Source organism: Neovison vison, chromosome 10 (genome assembly GCF_020171115.1).
Source record: "Neovison vison isolate M4711 chromosome 10, ASM_NN_V1, whole genome shotgun sequence".
NCBI classification, from domain to species: domain Eukaryota; kingdom Metazoa; phylum Chordata; class Mammalia; order Carnivora; family Mustelidae; genus Neogale; species Neogale vison.
This window is the reverse complement of record NC_058100.1, coordinates 36,891,789-36,911,041: the sequence shown is the minus strand read 5'-3', so window position 1 is coordinate 36,911,041 and position 19,253 is coordinate 36,891,789. Positions and strand designations below refer to the sequence as shown.

Sequence of the window (19,253 nt, the reverse complement as noted above, 5' to 3'; positions counted from 1 at the left end):
AAATTTATTTATTTGACAGAAGGAAAGAGAGCACAAGCAGGGGAAGGGACAGGCAGAGGAAGACGCAGGCTCCCCGCTAGGCAGGGGGCCCAATGTGGAACTTGGGATCCAAATAGAAAATCAACAAGGAAATAGTGGCTTCATAAGGTCATTTCAATATACACATAGAAAGACAGTTGGCAAAGTACAACATCCATTCATGATAAAACCCCTCAACAAAATAGGATTAGAGGGAACATACCTCAACATAATAAAGATCATCAATGAACAGTCCACAGCAAACATCACACTCAATGGGGGAAAACTGAGAGCTTTTCCCCTAAGGACAGGAATAAGACAAGAATGTCCACTCATATCTTTTAAGCAACATAGTACTGGAAGTCCTAGCTACAGCACACAGACAAGATGAAGAAATAAAATGCATCCCAATTAATAAGGAAGAAGTAAAACTTTCACTGTTTGGAGATGACATGGTACTCTATACAGAAAACTTGAAATTTTGACTCCACCAAAAAACTACCACAACTGATAAATGAATTCAGTTAAGCCGCAGGATACAAAATCAATGTGTAGATATCTACTGCATTCCTATACGCCAGTAATGAAGCAGAAGAGAAATCAAAAAAACAATCCCATTTACAACTGCACCCAAAATAATAAGGTACCTAGGAGTAAACTTAACCAAAGACGTGAAAGGCCTGTACTCTGAAAACTATACAACACTAATGGAAAAATTGAAGAGAATGCAAGGAAATGGAAAGACATTCCAAGTTCATGAACTGGAAGAACAAATATGGCTCAAATGTCTGTACTACCCAAAGAAATCTACAGATTTATTGTAAACCCCATCAAAATACCAACAGCATTTTCCACAGAGCTAGAACAAACCATCCTGAAATTTGTATGGAACTACAAATGACCCAAAACAGCCAAACCAATCTTGAAAAAGAAAAATAAACTGGAGGGGTGCCTGGGTGGCTCAGTAGATAAAGTGTCTGCCTTTGGCTCAGGTCATGATCCCAGAGTCCTGGGATGAAGCCTCAAGTTGGGCTCTCTGCTCAGCAGGGAGTGTGCCTCTCTCTCTCTCTCTGTGTCTCTCCCCCAGTTCATGTTCTCTCTCTCTCTCTCAAATAAACAAATAAAATCTTAAAAAAAAAAAAAAAGGAAAAACACAACTGGAGGTATCACAATTCCAGACTTCAAGCTCTATTACAAAGCTGTAGGCTTCAAGACAGTATGGTACTGGCACAAAACCAGACACATAGATCAATGGAAGAGAATAGGGAACCCGGAAATGGACCCTCAACTCTATGATCAACTAATCTTTCACAGAGCAGGAAAGAATAGCTAATGGGAAAAAGACAGTCTCTTCAACAATTGTGTGGGGAAAACCAAACATCCATAAGCAGAAGAATGAAATTGGATCACTTTCTCACACCATACACACAAATAAATTCAAAATGGATGAAAGACCTACATGTAAGACCTCAAACTCTAAAACTCCTAGAAGAGAGCACAAGCAATAATTCTTCTAACCTTTGATATAGCAACATTTTTTTTTAGATAGGTCTCCTGAGGCAAAGGAAACAAAAGCAAAACTAAAGTCTTGGAACTAGATCAAAATAAGAATGAAACATTCAGCAAGACAAAAAGGAAACCTACTGAAGGGGAAGAGATATTTCCAAATGGTTTATTTGATAAAAGGCTAGTATCCAAAATATATAAAGAACTTAGACAACTCAACACACAAAAAAACAAATAATCCCATTTAAAAATGGGCAAAAGAGGGGGACCTGGGTGACTCTGTCAGTTAAGAGTCTGCCTTTGGCTTAGGTCATGATCCTGGGGTCCTGGCCCCACATGGGGCTCCCTGCTCAGCAGGGAGTCTTCTTATTCCTCTTCCTCGCCCTCCCCCGGTTTGTTCTCTGTCTCTCTCTCAAATAAATGGATAAAATCTTTTAAAAAAAAGAGGGGGGGGGGCAGGAGACATGAACAGACATTTCTCAGAAGACATCCAGATGGCCAAAAGACACTTGAAAAGATGCTCAATATCACTTACCACCAGAGAAATGCCAATCAAAGAGATATCACCTCACACCTATCCCAATGGTTAAAATAAAAAACACAAGAAACAGGTGTTGCTGAGGATGTCGATGAAAAAAACCTTCTTGCACTGTTGGTGGGAATGCAAACTGGTAGAGCCACTGTGGAAAACAGTATGGAAGTTCTTCAAAAAATTAAAATTAGACAACTACCCTAGGATCCAGTAATTGCACTATTGAGTATTTACCCAAAATATACAAGAACACTAATTCAAAGGGATACACACACCTGGATGTCCACTGTAGCTTTATTACAGTAAACCAAGTATAGAAGCAGCCCAAGTGCCCATCAATGGATGAACGGATAAATATACAATGCAATATTACTTGGCCATAAAAAAGAATGAAACCTTGCCATTTGCAACAACATGGGTGGCACTAGACAGTATAACATTAAGGGAAATAAGTCATAGAAAGACAAATACCATATGATTTCACTCATATGTAGGATGTTTTTTAGAAGATTTTATTTACTTGACAGAGAGAGAGAGCATAAGCAGGGGGAGCACCCATAGGAAAGGGAGAAGCAGGCCCCCTACTGCGCAGGGAGCCTGATGTGGGGCTCGATCCCAGGACCCCGGGATCATGACCTGAGCCAAAGGCGTCTAGACGTTCGACCGACTGAGGCCACCCAGGCGCCCCTGCTCACATGCAGGATTTAAGAAACAAGTGAACAAAGGAAAAAGAGAGAGAGAGACAAACTAAGGAACAGACTCTTCCCTATAGAAAATAAGCTGATAGTCACTGGGGGTGGGGGGAATGAGTGAAACAGATGAGGTTACAGAATGCACTTCTGACGAGCCTGGCTAAGGTACGGAAGTGCTGAATCACTATATTGTACACCTGAAACTAATAAAACACTGTATGTTAACTGCTCTATAATTAAAATAAAACATTTAATATTTTAAAAAGTTATATTGTCTTTCCTTGCCAGTTCAAAGGATGGGGACAAGCTCAAAGCCAACTTTTACGGGGCCTCTGCCAAAGGAGGCCATAAAAGAAGGGCTGATAATTTAAAAAGCACGCAGCTCCAAGTGCATCCCAATTCAAATTCTAGCTTCTAGTGATGCTTGAAGAACATGCTAGATTTATTTCTCTGGCACTAGAAAAAAGCGGGATAAATTCCATCCTAATTATGAAAAGCTTTATTTGTAACAGTAATTGATTGACGTACGCTAAACCTTAGTAAAAAGTCATTCTGTACTATACTTAGAGCTAAGAATATAAGGAATGACCTGTTTATGTTTTGTGAAGTTTTAATGACATCAGAATCCATGTGGAGAAATACACAAAACCATACATAAAGATTGCCATATGAATCAATTAAAGGAAAACCTTGCCTACGTTCCTGCTTAACATTTATCTCAAAACAAGTACTTTTATGGCTATCATGAAAAAAAATGAGGGAAAAAATACCTAAATGCTCTGCAAAGCCTTCACCGATTTCAGGTTTTTCTTGTTCTTCTTTCTTTTTTCTCTTTCCTTCCTTCTTTCCTTTTTTTTCTTTTGCCTCTTTTTTTCTTTTTTCTTTCTTTCTCTTGCTCTCATTTCAAATTTTTTTATACTACTCTCTTTTTACCTTCCAATTAGTTTTGGGTGACAAGGTTTATTCTACAGTTCGTCTTCTAAAACTTGATATTTTTAAGTCACTTTCCCCCACCTAGTTAGAATTTGTCAGTTTTGAAGGGAAGGGCATTTCATTCACATTTAATGTTGGCACCACTTCCTATTACAATTCAATCCAAACATCGGACTTGTCCTTTTTTGCTTTGCAGCTGAACAAATAAATATTGCAATGGTGCCACAATGAGAAGCAAGTTCAATCCTCCCTGTTCTGCAGAGGCATCATTACCTATGTCATCAGGGAATCAACAGTTTCTGGTTTTCACTCTCTGTATCTGTATAAAGTGTAAGACTTCAAATCATAGGATATCATCAAACATCACGTATCACCACATATGAGAGAGAGAGAGAGAATGAGCTCAAGAGTGCAGTATGGGCCACGTTTAATTCGCCCACATAAATTCAGCTTTAATCATGGACATCTCCTCTGCAGTATACGGTCTGTTCCACATAGAAGTTAAAAAACACAGAGGTCCTTAAATTTTGCTTTTAGTCCTCTTTCACACATGAGGACTTGAGGGAAAAATAATTTTCGAAACTTTCACCAAAAAGCAATAAACCAGCTTCTAGTCAGCAGACATCACCTTCATAAACACAGCGAGTCTGTTCCCTGAAGGTGACACTTTCCAAGAGCATTTACTGAAGGTCAGTGGGTTTCTATAGAAGTTTAATTATATTCCCAGGATTTATACTCCTGAAGAGAAAATTACAGTCCATATATCTCTAAGCTCTTCATTAACAGCAAAGAGAAAATGTATAAATTTCTCCTTCAGATGTAATAGACTTTTTGTCTAATAAAACTGTATGTCCTTTAAGTTAAAAATAACTTACACTTTTGACAATATATTTTGGAGGGGGAAAGTTTTAGCTTAAAAGTTTCCTGAGCTTGAGGCACCTGGATGGCTCAGTGGGTTAAGCCATTGCCTTCGGCTCAGGTCATGATCTCAGGGTCCTGGGATCGAGTCCCGCATTGGGCTCTTGCTCAGCAGGGAGCCTGCTTCCCTCTCTCTGCCTGCCTCTCCATCTACTTGTGATTTCTCTCTGTCAAATAAATACATAAAAAAAAAATCTTAAAAAAAAAGTTTCCTGAGCTTGAAAAATTATTTATCCCCCAAATTATAATCTGATGTTATGATTATTTGATGGTTAACCAGAGCTACCAGAAAAATATTTTCATTTCTCTGACGTCACTGACGTTGAACAACCTTTCCTACGTGTGTTGACCAGTGGTATACCACTGCGGAAAGGTCTACTCCTACCCTTTGACCATTTTTTCTTACTGTTGACTTGAAGAGTTCATTATATATACATCCAGAATATTAACTCCTTATCAGGTATATATGATTTGCAAATATTTTCTCCTGACTTGTGACTCCTCTTTTTAATTTTCTTGATAGTACGGTCTGCAGCACAAATATTGTTCAGCCTCCTACAGCATAACTATTTTTTCTTGTGTCATAGATACTTTTAGAGTCACATCTAAAAAAACCATTATGCAACCCCAACCCAATGTGGTGAGACTTACTCCTTTGTTTTCTTCTGATTTTCTTCATTGGTTTTAGGTCTTACATTTAGTCTATGGTCCATTTTGAGTTAATTTTTGTTCATGGTATGAGGTAGAAGTTCAACTTCATTTTTTTTAATACGAATATCCACTTGTCTCAGCACCATTTGTAAAAAAGACTTCCTTTGCCCGTGAAATGTTTCGGCACCAATGTCAAAAATCAAACCCTAAATGAAAGGATTTATTTCTGGACCCTCAATTCTATTCCACTGACCAATGTCTATCCACAGGACAGTACCACACTACTTTAATTACTGTCTTTGTTAATAGCTTTGAAATCAATAAGCGTGAGTCTTCCAACTGTTTTTTTCTAGATTATTTGATTATCTTGGGACCCTTGCTTTTTTTGCATATAAATTTTCAAGATCAGTTTGTCAATTTCTGCAAAAAAAAACAACAAAAAAACAAAAAACAGGACATTGCTAGACATTCCATTGAATCTATAGGTCAGTACTGAGTCTTCCAATCTATAAACATGGCATGCTGTACATTTAAGATATTTTGTCTTTCTCCAGCAATGTTTTCAAGTTTTCAATGCAGAAATCTTGTTAAGTTTTGTTAAGTTTATTCAAGTATTTTACTTTTCCAATGCCACTGTAATGGGAACTGTTTTCCTAATTACATTTCACAATGTTAATTGCTAGTGTCAAGAAATACAGTTAGTTTTGTGTACTGATTTTGTATCTTCTGCAATCCTTCTCACTGAATCCCTGTTCTAATCATTTTTAGTGGAGTCCTTCGGATATTTTATATTAGAGACGTCATCTGTAAAGAGTTTTGTTTCCTTCACTACAATCTGAATGCCATTTGTTTCTTTTTCTTACCTAATTATCCAAACAGAACCCCCATGATATTGTTAAACAGGAGTGGTGAGAAGGTACATTTTTGTCTTCATGTTTGGTCAGTCTAGCTGAAGGTTTTTTAGTTCTCTTAATCTGACAGAACCAACTTCTGACTTGGTTGATTTTTTCTATCGTTTTTCTATTCTCTATTTCATTATTTCCACTCTAACATTTATTACTTCTTTCTATTTGCTGGGTCTGGTTTATTAACTTCGTAAGGTGAACGTTTACTGATTTCAGATTTTTTTAGACAGGTATTTTCAGCTCTAAATTTCTCTGAGCACTGCTTTAGTTACAAACCATATTTCAGTATGTTAGGATTTCATTTATAATCATTTCAAAGTATTCTCTAGTTTTTCTTGTGACTTCTTTGAAACATCATGTGGGAACATACTGTTAAGCTTACACATATCCACAAAACTCCTCAAACTTCTCTGTTACTGATTTCTAACCTAATTCCACTGATCAGAAAAATATTTTTTTCAATAGTTTAAAGTTTATTTAAAATTTATTAAAATCTTTAATTTCTTCAGATTTATTAAGGGTTGTTTTGTGTGCGTTGCCTATGGTCTGTCCCAGAGAATGTTCGATGTATGCTTGAGAAAAACGCATTTTCTGCTGCTATTTGGTGGTATGTTCCAAAGATGTCAGGTCTAGTTTGTGGATGCTGTTGTTCAAGTCTCGTCCTTCTGTGCTGATCTTCTGCTGACCTTCTATCCATCATTACAAGTGAGCTACTGACGTCTCCAAAATGGAACTGATTTCTCCCAGATTGTTAGTTTGTTCTTGACATATTTGTAGACACTATCGTTAGATGCATATATGTTTATAAATGCTGTATCTTCCTGATAGATTTACCTTTTATTACAATGGAATGTCCCTCTTTATCTCTAGTAACGTTTTTAAAAGTCTATTTTGTCTGATACCAGTATAGCTACTCCAGCTTTTTTTTTTTTTCTTTAGGAATAGCTACTCCAGCTTTTTTTAGGGTTGTTTAAGGTTATGCTATCTTTACTTTCAACTTATATCTTTGAATCTAAAGTGTGCCTGTAGTAATACAATATATACTTGATTGTTCATGCAATCTGACATCAGCCTTTTGAATGGATTACACAATCCATTCACATTTAATATTATTTTCAATTTGGTTGAATTTACAGCTCTAGATTTTTAATTTTTTATGTAGCTCATGCCTTTTCCACCATTCTTTATTACCTTCTTTTGTATTAAAAGGATTAAGTAGATATTTAATTTTTTAAGTGATTTTGTCTTATATTTGTGTTTTTAGTGGTTGCTTTAGGGTTCCCAATATGCTCTTAATTCATCAGAATCTACCTCAGATTTATACTGACCTAATTCCAAAAACCTAGAAACTTTACTCCTCTATAGCTCCATTCACTTCACTTCCCCCCATTTGACACTATTACTGTTATAAATACTCTGTATGCATGTGTTTCATATGATATAAATTATAGTTTATATAATCTTACATCTTTTAAAGTTAAGAGGAATATATATTCGTCTATTGTTATATTAACCATTTTATTTACCCTTAATTGTTCATTTATTTTTGTCTTTCAACTAATCCTTCTTTTTACTTAAATTCAACTAGCCAACATATAGTACATCATTAGTTTCAGATGTAGTGTTCAATAGTTCATCAGTTGCATAGAACACCCAGTGCTCATCCCATCACATGACCTCCTTAATGCCCAAGACCCAGCTGCCCTATCCCCCCCATCTCTCCTCCAGCAACCCTCAGGTTGTTTCCCAGAGTCCAGAGACTCTCATGGTTTGTCTCCCTCTGATTTCTTCCCATTCAGTTTTTCCTTCCTTCCCTTATGATCTTCTGCATTCTTTCTTCTATTCTACGTATGAGTGAAACCATATGATAATTGTCTCTCTGACTGACTTATTTTGCTAGGCATAGTACCCTCCAGTTCCATCCACGCTGATATAAATGGTAAGTATTCATCCTTTCTGATGGCCGAGTCATACTCCATTGCATATATGAACCACATCTTTATCTATTCATCTGTTGACGGATGAAGATGAAGGACATCTCAGCTGATGTTTTCAGACAGGTGATGGACAGATGGACATCAGCTGATGCCCTTCATCTGAGGGACATCTCAGCTCTTTCCACAGTGTGGCTCTTATGGACGCTGCTGCTGTGAACATTGGGGTGCAGGTGCCCCTTCTTTTCACTACTCGTTCACTTCCTTCTGCAGCTTTGACTTCACCGGTATCATCTCCGTACTCCAAAGCAGCTTTGTTTCCACGGGTCTCCTTCGCACTGTTCCTCTGTTAAATTACATTGACGTCATAGGTTCAATAATATACATACTGTTTATGAAGTTGTTCTTAAAGTCAGTCAGGAGAATAAAGGAGAAGAAATATACTATTACCACTTGCGTAGATAAAAATTATGTTTCCCAGTGCTTTTGCACATGTGTACATGATTGCAATTAACCGTCTGGTGTCATTTACTCTCAGCTTATAGAACTCCCTTTAGCATTTCTTGAAAGGCAAATCTGTTGGCAACAAATTCTCTGCATTTGTTTATCTGAGAAGGTCTGTATTTCGCTTTCATTTAGGAAAAATGGTCTTGCTAGATGTGAGATTTGGGGTTGGGATCACTGTCACTTTCAGCACTCTAAGTCCCCCTCCTGTCTTCTGGACACCATTCATTCTGATAGGTCTGCTGTCATTTTTTTGAGGTTTCTGTGCATGTGAGGAGTTGTTTTTCTCTTACTGCTTTCAGGATTTTTTTTTCTATGTCTTTGGCTTTCACTATTTTGAGTAAGAGCTATCAGGGTGTGGATCTACTTGATGTTCACTGATCTTGGGTGTGTTTATTAATGTTTTTCATCAAATTTCTGGACACATCTTCTAAATTTTTTTTTCTGCACCTATCTCCTCTCCTTCTGACATTCATGTTTCATTGATATTGGCCACTTAATGATGTTTCACATTTTTCTGAGGTTCTGCCCTTTTTTTTCACTTTTCTCTTTTCGTCAGATTACAAAGCCCCTATTGATTTACCTTAAACATAGCTGCCTTTCTTTCTACTACCACAAATCACTTGTTAAACTCGATAGTGGGTTTTTCTTTTTTTTTTTTTTTTTCATTTTGGCTATCGTACTTTTCAACTCCAAAATTTTTAATAATGTCTCTCTTTATTGACATTCCCAAGTTCATGAAACATTGTCATTGTACCCTCCTTTACTTCTTAGAAATAATTTCCTTTAGTTCTTTGGAGATATTTAGAATAAGTGCGTTGAAGTCTATGTCTGTTCAACTCACTATCTGGTCCTCTTTGTACGTTTCTACTGCTTGTTTGCCTGTGTGTTTTCCTGTATATAGGCCGCGCTTTGTTATTTGTTGTTCTTATACTGTTGATGAAAACTGGACATTTCAGATAATATCCTGTAGCGACTATGGATATTGATTTCCCCTTCCTTGCCCCATGACTTGTTTTTGTTGCTTGCTTGCTTATTTTTCACTTGTTTATTTTGGCCGGGCTAGCTCTGTGAAAGCTATCTGCCTCCGTGCAGAATCTAAGATTCCTGCACACATTCTTCCCCTATCGGCTTATCTTTCCGCCTGACTACCTAGGCACCACGTATTGAGCCAAATATTATTCTGAAGTCCCCCTAACCACATAGGGTTTTACCCTTAACGATCATGGGCAGGGGATGGGGTGCCTGACTCGGAGGCTACTATCACAGTTCAGTATATGAAAATTTCCCCCCCGACCCAGCCACAAAGGAACTAGTAACTTGGATTTTCTCAAATTGCATCTGAGAGGGTGTAGCCACGAACGTGCACACAGCTTCCAGACTTTCAGGAATGACTAATATTATTTTCAAGCCTGGCTTAGCAGTTGCCCCGGGGTCAAGGTAGCTTATAGTTCAATGTTTCAACAGAAGTGTGATTCAGACTCCTGTGCCAGTGAAGCTTCTTGCACTCAGTTGTGATGAGTCTGTATGAGATTGGGGGAATGCTTTCATGGCGTCCCATACCTTGCTCTGACTGCTACTTAGTGTGGACAGCCTCGCACAGGTGCACAGCCTTCCTGATCCCAGAGTTGACTTTGATCCCTGGAGGCTCCTTCTTGGCTTTCTTTCTGGAGTTCTCCATGGTTGCCTGGAATTGAGCTCCTGCAACAGTAATTTCTGGGGAAATTAGGAACACCAGAATCCTTCCTCTCCTAAAGTAAAACCATAACCTGAGACGGAGCTGCAGGGAGAGAGCTCTGTCTTCTCAGCTGTGCCTGCCATGGGACCGAGATTCTGTAACACAGAGTTAGACGGGCTGGTAATGGAGTGGGCCAAGGCTCCAATATCACAGACTCTCCCTATTATTACTGAGTCTTGGTTTATTTTCTTGAATGACTGTTTCTCTATTTGCTTTATACCCTTAGGCCCACTGCCAGATATTTCAAATGACTATTTTTGTATTTTTGTTATATTTTTCACAGTTAACTGCTGTTTTTCTGGCAAAAGGACCCACCAGACTCCTTGTTCTGTTGATCTAGAAGGCCCACCTCCTTTGTAAAGTAATACTTCAGATAGTTTCTAGTTAAAATTAAGTAATTTTTAAAATTCTTATATTAACATTTAACACAATAAAAGCAGAAATGTTGGAAATCTTCATTATGAACACGGTTTTGAAAGAGGAACATAAATTTATATTTCAGTTGCAACAACAAAAAAATTTTAAATAAAAGTTTAGAGACATGAATAAGAACTGTACTGTTTTTCTTCTAAGTCTGAAACTTGTACCCTCAAAAAATCAGAAACAGTTTCCAGCTTGGGTCACACTCAAGTCTAGCGGGAACTCTCCGACGAGTGTCACTTCCCACAGCGAATAGGTAGGAGCTATCGTAATTATAACTATGCTAGTCAAATCAGATACAATTCTCTTTGCTCTGGGAAAATTTAACACAGAGTTGCTGTCCATGGTAAAGAAACATACATTCCACTAGGTAGTACCAAGACATCAGAAATCAACTTCGGGTCTAATTTATGGAATCCCATTCTCACTCTTAGTCTAATACAAGCCCAAAGATTTGACAGGACGAGAAGGAATCATACTCTGCTAAGGGAAACAAGTACCAATAGTCAGTACCCACATTGCTGAAACTGTCAGGAGCCTCCCACACACAGAAGAGTGCTAAAAAAAAAACAAAAACAAACAAACAAAAACAACCCAACCTGACAGATTTACTATGTTTTGTATTGCTTTAAGATTTTATTTATTTATTTGACAGAGAGAGAGAGAACAAGCAGGGGACGCAGGCTTCCCACTGAGCAGGCTGCCCGACGCGGGGCTCGATCCCAGGACTCTGGGATCATGACCTGAGCTGAAGGCAGATGCTTAACCGACTGAGTCACCCAGGTGCACCCAGATTTACTGTGGTTTTAAATAAGGTTCAAGGAAATCTTTGCTTGTGGTGCCATTTTCAAAATGCATCCCTTAATCTTTTCTACATGTCTAAACAAAAGAAAGTCAAGGTCTACGTCAAGCCTCATCTCTCCCACACAGCCTCCTGCTAAGTCCAGCCAGCGCGCTCTGTCCCATTCCCCCCTGCTCACCCGAAGTACTTCCTCTTTGAGCATATGTAGTGTGAAAGCTGAAGAACAATTCAAGTGACTAGGCGTGAACTACTTCATACCATCTCTCATGGAGGCAGTAAGAAACTGGCCCTCCAGAAACTCCCTTTTCTTTACCAGAGTCCCTGCTGAAGTGGATAAACCCTGTTCTCCTCCAGTCAAGAAAGGGGCGCTCCCGGTTTAGTTTTCCAGGGCTGCCTGCAGTAGCAGTTACTCTCTGTACTAGCAGTCCTGAGAAAAATGCTCTCACATAACCCGCTCTCAATTATAGAAGATTCTATAAATGACAAGAAAATCTCTCATTTTTGCAAGGATGACTCTCAGCTTTCATAGATAATCATGTTATGGTAATGAAATGTAAGTGAATTTTCCAAACAACCACTGCTTCTATGCCTATAGATCATGGTAAACAGAATATCTCAACCATTAAATAATCCCCTTTCTTATACATCTAGTGCAAAAAAAATTATCATTATAATACATGAATACAAAGTCCAAAAGAATTAACTTGTGGCATCATGATTAGGTTTTGTCTAATTTCAATGTATAATTAATCAAACATAATTTTCCCAATATGTTACCTAGCAAGGTCAAGGACCATTAGTTTAATTATATTTCCTTTTTATTATGCCAGTATTTGTTTTGTTTTGTTTTGTTTTTGCTATTTACCCAGAAGTATAAAAAACAATTTTTTGGCTGAAAGAAAATTTAAAAATAGAGGTTATTATTTTTGCATTCTTTGAATTGATTGGGTATGCTCTACAAATAGTTATGGGAATAGCATCTTCAAAAAATAATAAATCTTTCAACATCTAAAACAAATCCAGATTCCATAAAACCTATGTTTGTCTAATTATAGCTTTGTATTTTGATGTGGTTTTCTATGTAAATACATTTTAAGGCTTGCAATAGGAATGTATTCTATTAAAAACAGATGTTATGTTGAAAGTTACAAAGTACCAAATGCTTATTATGTATCCCCAAAACAAATCTAAATTGTCTCATTATAAGATATTTCACGTTTTCAGACATTATTTTAGGTCTTCAGTCTAGATGACCAATACAACTGTCCAATTCAACCAAAACACACCCTTGCCAGCTGCAAGAGGAAAAATTAGCATCAATAAAAAAACAAGATTTCTGCTACTCATAGTATCATCCAGTCTACACTGAAATGTCCAGTGATAACAGTAAAACATCTGCAATAGAGAGAGATTCGTGAGTAAAATACATACCCCTTTTTCCTTTTCATGCAGGTCAATATTAACAGCAGCAGACAGTATCTGAAGTACAGCCCAGATACTCTCCCAATGCCTTCTAATGGCAATTACTCTTCCGTGTAAGAATGGTTAGAAGCATTACATTAGGCACTTCCATATAGGAACATCTGAATAATGAATACTTCTTTTCCCATCGTCATTATGGGTTTTTACAATACACGCAAAACAACCTTGTTAGAGGTTAGGTCAGCAAACACAATGGAAAGATTGAAGAGGATACCAAGTGTCTAATTCCTTAACATTTATATCTGTATTAAATGGGAATCCTAACAAAGCCTGTAACTACCTCCCCTTGTAATAAGTAGCAGATTTAACTATCTATTTTTCTAATCATATTCCCAGAGGCTAAAAGCCCAGCAAATATTTAACTATCATGACTTGTTTTTCTCTCCCCTTCTCTGGGCAGAGCATTTTAATCTGATAAAGAGAAGAAAACCAGAAAGAGATTCATTTGTGTTGCATTAAATGGCCATACAAATGTCAGTTGATTTTTTAAAAAAGAACATAGCTGCTTCTTGCATTCGATCTTGCTAACTTCTATGGGTAAATCTGCAATGTGGGGAGCATGGTCTTTCACAGACTTCTTAAGTATGCTTAGACCTTATTTACTTAAGCCATATTTTACAGACATGGCTCCTTTTTGTGTCATGGAATGAATCACAAGTCTCATCAGTTGATTTGGTGAGGTCTAACCCCTGTGCCTGTGGACCTCCAACCAGTCCTTATAAGCCACACAAGCAAATGACCCTAGTTTTTTACTGTTTACAGAAGATTACGTGCCTCAAGTTCCCATCTCCCAAACTTTTATTTAACTGGGCCAATGTCTCTTTGGTGGCATCATAGTTTAGATACTTGTCAAAATCTGTTAGGATATGGAAGACTTTTAAAACTATCTTCACATACAATTTTGTAAGTGTGACTAGTCATTTAAATATTGAGCATATGTAAAAATCAATACAAATTCAAATTATTTTCTAAAGTATATATTCTGGTCTCCAGATAAATAAAATCATATATTCACACTTACATAAAATACTTCCCATCTTTATTTATCACTTAATGATCAAGAGCTCAGGCTCTGGACCCAGACGCATTGGTTCAGCAATGGCCACAATGACTGCATGTGATAAACCAAGTACAGGACGTCTTGCGATTTCTGGGGTTCCTGCTGTCATAATTTTCACTATTATTACCATTGCTGTTGCTACTACCGCAACTGTCACCATGTTTACCAAAATATATTTGTTTATGACGTCATCTGACAGAACAGTAACCAGAAACTTCTTGGTGAGGCAGCTCTTATAATCAACTCTCACCTTTCTGCTCATAAACTCAGGTTAAACTCAACCTTTCGTCAAACGCAAAAGATCCTGAGGTGACTTAAGATCATTATTGACATTAATATTCCTGGATTAGCCCAGCAACAGAGAAGAGACTGAGTTAAACATTTACTAGTTCTAGAGCATTCCTTAATGATGGACAAGTGTGTATGCACATCAGCATTTAAACACAGGCCTCATTAAAAAAACTGGTTTTTCTATTTTCCTCCTGATTTCTTGTGAAACAGGGTTATTGTTGTTAAGTTAGCAGGTTGATGTTTAATTATGATGTGTACGTGTCACACTCATTTGGTTAAGAATGATGTCAAATCATCTGATAAATGCATAGACCTTCTCAGCTTATCTCCTTATGTTTTAAAATAAAGTAGAAAGAAGTCAACACAGAAATATATATATACCACGAAAAAAAGAAGAAATGCTTTGTTTTTGGTTCCTTCAGAAAAGAGGGTTTAGAAATACAAGATATTCTTCGTTATGGCTAGAGTAGGTGTCCAGATAGTAACTCTCTTTCTCCTCATGCCACACGGCAATGTGCCCAGCTAAAGAATGTTCTAGTATCATGCTGAAAATGTCTCTTCTGAGAAGAGTAAAAACAGCACAGGCACCTCATTAAATACCAGTGCATTGACCACAGTCTTCCTTTCAAGAAGAAGACAGATCACAGAAAAGTTATTTGGCTATTTTTAAATATTTAAAGAAAAACAGAACTTCTAGCTTCCATTGTATATAAGAAGAATTGCTTGAAATACCTCCATAAACATATGCCAGAGCATTAAAGGCTATTCGTTTCACTGGACATGAATCATGAGGTACCAAAATGTCTGCACATACCATCAGTATACATTTCCCATAAAAAGGGGAACTATTTGCATGTATCCTGAAAATACACTTTCCTTAAACAAAATTTTAAGTGTCTCAAGGAGATGGAATGAAAAGATTTTTCTTCCAAATACAACAAAGTTAAATAAAACTAGGTTTCTTCAGTAATAGATCACTTCGCAGATTTTTTTCTCTCTCCAACATACAGAAAAAAGAAAGGAAAGAAAAAAAAAATCTTATCCTTCAAAAACCAGACCTGAAGTGCAGAGCTCAGTACCAGGAGTCAGGCCAAGGAGAGGCAGAACAAACTTATCAGGAGTCATGATGAAGACTATTCCATTAAACCTGTTTGAAGTTGAAGGTCAACCCTAGCATCACCATCCATAAGGGCTAACTATGACATTGGCCAAGTCTCTTACCCATAACTTAAAAAATGTCTTAGTGAGAGAGTAAGGTGATCGTGTCAAGATGATGTTCAGTACAGAGGAACTGTTCATGTGCAAAGAGGCCATCAGAGGCCAGCTAGCTGAATTTCAAGTCTTGATGATTTAAACATAAATCTTATTTCAGTAAAGCTAAAAAATGAATATTACGTCAAAGAAGTCATGAAATCCTGGGAACTGTTAACATATGAAGCATCTTTCTTAGGCATTCACTCAACAGAAAGCGAAGGAGGATGAGGAAGGCATCCTTTGCCTTTCTGATCATTTCATCCCTAAACAAGAGAATCCTATGTCACATCTGCCCATTTGTCAAGTGACAATCCTGGCTGCTTCACTGGCCTTGATATGTCCTCTCTGTCCCTATGCCTTGCCCAGTTTTCCCACTTCTGACACTGTCCATGAGAAAGGCAAGATCCAGACTAAGTGTGCCAGATGCAAATGTACTCTGAAAAAGATTTTTTTTTTTCAATATTTATCTCTGCCAGAGAAAATGTGGCTTTCCATTTACCTTTATTCCCCTGAGCACTGCCACCTTGGCCATACTGATTACTACAAGATGAAGGATTTTCTGGTCTTTAATCATTACTAGGCATAGTCACCAATATTTATAAGGTCCTCCTCCCTCAGTCAGAGGGTTTACTTTTAAACAAAATTTTAGTCAGTGCCCACAATATGCCAGGTACTTTCCAATTTACCATACTCCCTGACCTAAGTCACCAGACGCCAATTTTACTAGAATAAAATTTCTGAAAAATTCAACTGCATACTGTTTAGGCTTGCATCATTTTCAGAACAGTAGAAATGCCTGGAGTGGGCTGCACATCCGCTCAACAAGGGGCTCAAGGAGTCTAGCTGTGCCATTCAAATCCATCCTTCCCGGGCTAGATCTGGCAGTGTCCATGTAATGGGAATTGTCTGCTCTAAAATAAGTATTAATGGGAACAACTCTGGGTCACACTGCGAGCTACAACTTCCAGGTCAGAGGCAAAAATTCCACTGGTTGCCACTCATCTGGGAGAACAGTCCAGGAGAACACTGGGAACCTGCGGTCTCATTTGTCTCTCTCACTGTCCCTCAAGACTGAGCTGCCCGCCATTCTCTTGCCTCCATGCACTTTTCACCCACCCAGGAAAACTAAGAACGTCAGCCACTCCCCCATTTCAAGGTGAAGGGAGGATACCAAGAGTAATACTTCTACCTGGAACTCATTATTGTGCAATGGTACTGTACTTTCCTGAGGGGCCCCCTTGAGAAATATACAATATCATTTCACAATCAAGTCCGCTGGGTGGGATCAGTTGGGAAATGTTGCTTGGAAATGTTTTTCTCCAAACGCACTAATCTTTTTCTAACTCAGGTGTCCCAAGATAGATCCTTTGACCTAACACAGAACAGAGATGTTGTTACTTGATATAAGACTCTTCCATACATCAAGTACAGTGTGCTTATTTAGCTGGATTCTAAGGGTGTCCAGTTCCACAAAATACCAAACAAATTACAGATTACAAAGGACTAAACAACTTATTTTCATTTGCCCACTTTTACCTTTCTTTCCATCCATACTAGTTCTCAGATGAATTTCAATCAATTGACAGTTTACTCTAGAAAACTAATTCTACAAACAAGCAATAGCTAAAATTTTGGAAATATGTATCATGAGGCTACAAATAAAATCATCAGGACATTATCACTTATAAAGACAATTTTTTTTTTTGTTCAATTTGGGATAGTGTTACTTAACCACATGTCCTCAAATTCTAAGCTCTACTATCTGATTAAGGACTGTGGAGGTTACACAGCCCAGAAAACAATTTCATTCTTTAAATATATATATATATTTGTCAGAGAGAGAGAGGGAACAAGCAGGGGAAGTGGAAGAGGGACAGAAAGAAGCAGGATCCCCATGGAGCAAGGAGCCCAATGCAGGACTCGATCCCAGGACTCTGGGATCATGACCCGAGCAGAAGGCAGATGCTTAACCAACTGAGCCACCCATGTGTCCCATTCTTTCCTCTAGTGAAAGTTCATACTTATGCCTAAGTCCAATTTTAGGGAACACACAAGTACTCACTTGTTTAGCCTTGGTCTTTGTGATGGTGTCAGAAATGGGTTTTTTCCTCTCCTTCACAGCAGTTTTAGAAAATAATTCCTCAAATTCATGACAATCTATGGATGGCTCTTCAATTTTTTCCCAAATAAGTGAAGCACTGGTGTCTCTAAAGTTAAGCAGAAGACCAATGAGACCGCCGTCCAACCGAACGCAAAGACATCATCATGAGCACACACAAAAACGAAGAACAGAAGGAAAGAAGGGCAAGAGAATAACAGAGGATGAGAGGAAGTCAGGGAGGAAGGAAGGATCTCAGGAAGGGAAGACAGGCAAAAGGAGGCAAAGAGGGCAAGAGGAAGACAACAGGAGGAAAGAATACTTTTTTTTCTTTTTAAGACTGCCACTCATTTGATCAACTTATTGAGAAAGTTAAAAATACCATCCATACAGAATGAAACCTTTGTCTAGAAAAAAATAATTGCCAGGAATTCTTAGTGATCAAGTCACTGTATAAACATGTAGAAGAAAAAACCCCTCAGTATAAGCTATAACGACAGGAAATGTTGGATATATCACAATTTCAACTTGACTCATCAGTATGCGTGGGTTTAAAAAAGGAATTATTTTATAATTCAAGGTGGCATCCTCCCTCTCTGTACCACTTCCTTTACCCCACTTTTATCTGACTTCAGACTGCAGGTTCATGTCATACCACCTAAAAGAAGAGACCTATTGCTTTTTTTTTCCCCCCCTGAAGCAAAGGAACAACAAAATAAAACAACTTCATAAAAGTATCTGGATAAAATGAGTTTGGAGCATGGTTTGAAATGATGCATCAGTGTATATATCAGTGATATGGCAATTACACAAAAATCAGCTGCAAAGTTAAAAGTAATCAAACTATACAGACTCTTCTCCCCTGATGTGATTCAGGTGAAGAGAAAATTAATATAACAGAGGAGGAGGAGGCCTGGTAAATATCCCAGTCTAAATGCATGCCATATCACATAAAAAAAAAAAATTCAAGGAATCATGAAAAGTTAGAACAAGGAAGCCCAGGGAAGTTTAAAATGCACGTTCTGTCCCCTGCTGGCATATTCCTCAACCATGTGTCCCAGCACTGTCCCAGGGATCAGGGGACATCAGCTACGGATGATGCCTGGATAAGGTCGGCACCAGCCTACCTGGTGGGAAGTATTCTTTTATAAATGTCATTCCCAAGTATGATTTTATGACTTCACAGTGAGTCACTGATTATCTACAGAAATGCTAGGAAATTCTCAAAACTCAATTATTTCACACATGGCATGTGGATATGTGTCTTTTCGTGTAGCACATCTTGGAAGAGAAAGACTACTGCAAATAAAATGGAATAGTAAAACGAGACTGTGCCTTCAAAAAATGCAAAAAAAACCCATCTTGAGGATCTGATTTATATTTACAAGCTATTTTTCAGAGTGATGTTCTGGAACCAGACAATAGAGCATGCAGGCTAAGAAAAATATACCCCTCCATTTTTCCAAGATTAATGATTAACTATACAGAACCTACATCTTATACACTGATATACAT

At 37.8% G+C, this 19,253-nt stretch overlaps 1 protein-coding gene across 2 annotated transcripts in view; it reads right to left on the bottom strand.

Annotated features, from left to right (window-relative positions):
* The window catches only part of FMN2 (formin 2), a 366,439-nt gene that overhangs the window by 235,419 nt on the left and 111,767 nt on the right, over window positions 1-19,253 (bottom strand). The window contains exon 6 of one of the 2 annotated variants that reach the window (XM_044267009.1): window positions 17,703-17,847. The exons of the other annotated variant lie outside the window; for it this stretch is intronic. Within the exon in view, the coding sequence (XP_044122944.1) occupies window positions 17,703-17,847 (145 nt within the window). The remainder of the gene's footprint in view (window positions 1-17,702; window positions 17,848-19,253) is intronic. 2 annotated transcript variants of the gene reach the window in all.